The following is a 5,417-nucleotide window of genomic DNA, read 5'->3' as shown; positions in this document are numbered from 1 at the left end:
TACTTGCTTATGTTCAAGAGTTTATGGCGTTATGTGAATTGGAAGAAAACTCCACATCCTACAAAAGTTGACGAAGTCGAGAAGGATGAGCGAACTCAAGTTATCATTATGCTCACAATTGATAAAGGGCTTGATCACCATATAGATGAGCTTAAAAGGTCAAAAGTTTTGAATAACTAGCAAGAAGGTCTAAATCATGAAAATGTCACTGAGGGGAAAAATGCTACGGAGACTATACAATTTTAGAAGATGGGAAGTAGAGTGTGGGAACCAAAGGAACAGGGTACAATTGACTCAAGCAAAGAGTGTACGAGGGCATGGGCATTTTGAGCACTACATGAAAAGGAAAAACCATGGCTGAATAATTATTGGAATACGTAAATTCGAGTATATGGGATTGGGCTAGTCTGGATAGGATTTGGAGACACACAACACACACACGCACACGCACACGCACACACACACAGTGTGCCTCCTGAGTCCTCAAGCAACAAACCACCCACCATAGCAATGGCATCTCTCTTGAGCGCCTCTTCTCCTTCTTCTTCTTCTTCTTCTTCGCCACTTTGCCACTCTTCAAGCTCCTCTTCTTCTTCTCCTCCTCCTTCACCAAGGTGCCTTACGAAACGCTTTACCTCCTCCTCCATCACCGCCTCTGCTTCTTCTTCCTCCCTGCCTCCCCGCAAAAACCCCTGCGTCTCTTCTGGCCTCGCTGCCCTCGCTGCTGCCCTTCTCGTCTCATCTTCCTCTCCTCCCCTCGCCTCTGCTGACCCTTCCTCCTTCCAGACATACTTCGGCACCGCTGCTAGTGCCTCTAGCTACGGTGGCTATGGTGGAAACGCCAGCAAACGTGACTCAGCTGAGTACGTGTACGATGTCCCCGATGGCTGGAAAGAACGCCTCATATCCAAGGTGGAGAAGGGAACCAACGGTACTGACAGCGAGTTTTACAACCCTCGCCGCAAGCAGGAGAAGGTTTACCTCACTTTCCTCGCTGGCTTCCGCAGGCTCGCCCCACGAGATAGCGTACTCAACAATTTGGCCCTGTCGGACGTGAACCTACAGGATATCATTGCTTCTGCGGACAACATTCAGGCCACAGACAAGACCGCCTCTTCTGGCCAGCTGTACTATGAGTACGAGATCGACAGCCCTGTGGCGCACAGCCTTATTTCTGTTACTTGTGCGAAGAACAAATTGTATGCTCATTTTGTAAACGCGCCAGCGCAAGATTGGGTTAAAGATGAGCCAATGTTGCGGCATATTCACGAGTCTTTTACGACTGTAGGCGCAAATCCTCTTGAAGTCGTCCTGTGAGAATAAGCCCTTTCTGTCAGGGCATCTGGAAAACGCAAGCTTTAAAAAAATGACAGGGATATGAACGGTAAAACCACCATAGTTGTGAGTTGGTCGCGTGCCATTTCCTCGTGCTTTGTGCATGTTTCACGGTCTTATCTGCTTGATTCTTTCGAGCGTTGTTGGATGCCCTTGTAGTGTGACTTATCGAGGTAAAGATTAATGATGGGCCAACTCAATCGTATACTGTTCTGCCTGATATTCTTTCATTCCATGTTGGAGAGGCGTGGGCAAATCGAGAGTTACATTTGGAAGTTGACCTGCAACTTTACCAGCACGTATTTTAGCGAGATGGTTTGATTTTGAACTGTACCGTGCAGTACTTCGTGATTAGTTTCCTTGCCTTTAAGATTAAGCTTGTGTGCTTTTTTGGTCGGACTGTTTTGGATGCCCGTTGTTGTGAGCTTGTCTCACCTTCTTACTTGTTTGTATCGGTCACTGTTTGGCTTTTCTCCTCTCTGACATTCCCCAACTGCAGTACGATATGTACGATTTTATCTATAATTTGCGCTTTGTTTGCTGATGTGCCACATAATGCCGAAGATAGTACTGTTGTTTCTTGACATGCTCTGTCTCTGTGCCTGTCTTGGGGTTTGAACTGTACAGAATCGAAGTTTGTACACCGTTGCTTTCTTTCAAATTTGTGGGATGAAAGTTGTCACATCTATTCTTGTTATATTTTCTTACCCAGTTTGAAGTTGTGCTTATGAAAACAACGGGGTGATCCGGGCAGCAAGGTGACCATATTTCAGAGTTTTTAACTTTATTGATGACAAGGCAATGATATGATGAATTTCTTGCTCAGATCGGAGTTGGTCTTTGCAGGTGTAGCTAGTCCCTGCTCTGCATGATGGAGTTTTAATTTTTTTCAACGTTTGGACTGTCATGCAACTGAAACTGCGCTATGTGTCGCTTTTTTAGACGATGAGTCTGGGCATGTTCCTGGATTCATCTAGATATTGTGTTAAGAGGGCATTCATTTCACTTTGTGAGGTTTTAGTGCATGTTGGGCTTGCTGATATTGAGATAAATTCTATCATTAGTGGTGAGTAGAAATGTTTATTTTGGAGAGAGACTAAAATGAAATTATATAGTCTTCACAGGCATATGCAACTTGATGAAGTTCTTTTTTATTAGTCTTTTCCTTTAGTGCTATGCTTTGTCATGGCTAAATATGCCCTTCACCTCCGGAGTGCTCACTAGATTGGATGCTCAAGTACCTGTGGGTGTGTGGGCATGTATTCTTTGAGAGCTGTGTTTATACTATGGTCTACACCCATCATTGGGTGCTGATGATATGAGCTAGCCTTTGCTCTGCGTGATGGAGTATATAGTTTTCAACCTTGTGACTGTCATGAGATTGAAACTGCCCAATGTGTTGTGTTTTCAGAGGATGAGTTTGGGCATGTTCCTGGATTCATTTAGATATATACAGGTCTTGTGTATACCATCATGTGCCATGTTTATTATTTTCTTTTAAAACTTCAAGATGGACAGGCCTAGCTGAACCATTGCTCCACAAATTTTGAGTGGGTTAAGTATATCTATGGCTGCTCATTTAAGGTTTTTGCCTTCGTGTCAGACATCTCTTTTTCTGTACGAGTCACCTTTGGTTCAAGTAAGGTCTCAGGCATCTCTTGTTGTAGCTGAAGTCACTTGTGGTTCAAATACTTCAGATTGTGCAATCACCTACAACTCATTACTTGTCTTTGAGTCATCCGCTGGTTAAAGTACTTCAGGCTGTTAGTGCGGTTAGCGCAAGTGTTTTCAACTAGTTAGTGGGGGTTAGGATAATTAGTACTCGGGAGAAAGGTCAAAGGGGATAAGGAGGTACTATATAAGTACCCTCCCCTCATTGCAATGTACTTTTTGATGTGACCTACTACCTATTAACCATGGACAAAAGCATGACACATGGCAGCTTGGAGAAGAGAAATAGCCACGTGTCATATGAAGGCTTGGGCGAGATATGGAGACGGCGTTTCAATTATCAACCATTGGCTTGACGTTTCGATTTCCTCTCTCTCTCTCTCTCTCTCTCTCTCTCTCTCTTTGTTTCTCCGACTCTCTGTCCCTCTGAATTGGATCAAAGGAATATGGAGAATCTTCCATTTGCACAAGCGGAAGATATTCAGCTTTTACACATGTTTGAGGACGATCAAATTGATGCAGGAAGACTCCAATTTCGACTTATTCGTCGGACTTATCCAGTAAGTGGCGATCTCGCGTTGCTTTACGCTTTTTGTGTGGTGTAAGGCAATCAAATAGAAAGCATGGCAAATCTATTCAAGAGAGAATGAGGAAGCCCACTTTATCGAGATTGCCTCCACAAACCATACAAGCACCGCGGAACTTCCCAGCCAGGTCGGAAACGCTTGATCCTGCACGCGATTTGAGCGACAGGGCGTCGAATTACATCAAAGCTTGCACCAATGCATTCCCTACTGCTAGAGAAGACATCACCGAGATTATCTGTCGATATGGTTTCAACAGGAAGGGTAACGTGGAGACAAAACCGAGCAAGGATGAGCTCAACAACGTGATCCACGACCTGGAGTGGAAACTCAGTGAACGTGGGTCAAAGCCTTCCCACCCAACGTCATCTGAATCCGGCATCAAGTCACCAACAGATACAAACGGATTTACTATGATCCCAAGCATTGCGAGACGGTCAAACAGTGGCTTCGGCACCATCACTGTAAATGCAGCAATCAATAGAAAGCTGAGTGACAGAAACATTTGGAACAATGCCAAGAGAACCTGCATCTCTGAGCGCCTTTGGTAATGTAGAGGTCCAAGAGCCTCCAAACTTCAAAGTGTTAGCCAAGCCCACGGCAGACTGTCACGGGGGTACCAGGGTGAGGGCCTTGGTTATGCATGTGAGGAGAGGTTGATGCGTGCTGCGGGTCACTCGTCCGTACCCTGCGCTTGACCCCCCTACATTGCCCAGTCGGCCTAATCCTGCATGGGTCAGTTTAGGGCACCGGGGGCCAAGGGCTCCTCCCCCAATTTCATCATCTCAATGCATAGGTGGGCAGTCACCAGTGGATGGTTTTTCTCCAGCAGTTGAGGAGGTTTTTCCTGAGATCTCTTTCTTTCTAGTGAGAGTGTTGTTTTCTCTCCCTTGTTGCTCTGCATCGTTGCAGTTCTCACATGGTGTCACTTGAGCTATGGAAAGGAGATTCAGCAAGCTTGGTAGATACTTCAGGTAGGAAATGAGATCTCATTTGAAGATATGGCCATTAATTTGTTGTCCCATCTCAATAGTACACTCAGAAGCTAGGTGCCCAAACTTGTGATAAGAGAAACAAGCTCCAGCAAAAATGCCCCATTTTAAAGTGAAATATTTCTTTCCCAAATTAACACCCTCAATCTCAACTGCAATAGCAGAGGGGGTTGGTCTATTAGTATCCCATAAGATGCAAAAACGGTTTTTATTACCTGTGGGACGAGGGGGACAGATCACTTGTCCCAATGTCATGGCTAAGCCTGGAAGCTCTGTTCTCATGTAATTTGGAAAATCAACCACTTCAACCCATACAGGGCAATGATGCTTGATGAGATTCAGACACTAGCAGTGATGATGCCAGATCAAATACACGAGATAAGCGCTCGAAAAAAGGTAAATCAAAGGACTCTGCCGAAACATCCAATGAAGATCGCCTCGAGGCCATGACCTTGAAGCTGAAAGAAGATATGATGCAGGCCATGGATCAAATTCTTTTTATTCTTTCTTGATTACGAGTGGCAAGATGAGTACTCTCACCTTGGAAGAATTAGTGCCTATGGTGTTGGATCAAGAGGATCGGTTTCAAACTTGAACCCATAGCGGCGGCTCCAATGCCTTGGAAGCTCGGTAGTCGAGCAAGTTTCAAGGATGTCATTCCCCTGATACGAGGATTGAAGTTGAGAAAGAGGCATTGAAGGCGGAAAGGTTGTGTAATCATTGCAGCGAAAAGGGACATTACTGGAGGCAGTGCCTGCATCGGGCTAACAACAAAGGCTCCGGTTCCTCCAGAGGGTCAGGATCTTCCTCTGTTGCTATCACTCTCGCTTTTGTG

General features: G+C 45.2%; 1 protein-coding gene across 1 annotated transcript; it reads left to right on the top strand.

Annotated features, from left to right (window-relative positions):
• Positions 1-454: 454 nt before the first annotated feature.
• LOC147903259 (thylakoid lumenal protein (Mog1/PsbP/DUF1795-like photosystem II reaction center PsbP family protein)) lies at positions 455-1,710 on the top strand. The gene has a single exon (XM_087372558.1). The coding sequence runs from the start codon at positions 511-513 to the stop codon at positions 1,315-1,317; it is 807 nt and encodes a 268-aa protein (XP_087228684.1). The 5' UTR covers positions 455-510; the 3' UTR covers positions 1,318-1,710.
• Positions 1,711-5,417: the final 3,707 nt, after the last annotated feature.

This window comes from Dipteris shenzhenensis, chromosome 3 (genome assembly GCF_047967505.1).
Source record: "Dipteris shenzhenensis isolate YYH24624 ecotype China chromosome 3, Dip_SZ_1.0, whole genome shotgun sequence".
Classification (NCBI taxonomy): Eukaryota; Viridiplantae; Streptophyta; class Polypodiopsida; order Gleicheniales; family Dipteridaceae; genus Dipteris; species Dipteris shenzhenensis.
The sequence above is the reverse complement of the archived record's forward strand: the minus strand, read 5'-3'. Positions and strand labels throughout refer to the sequence as shown.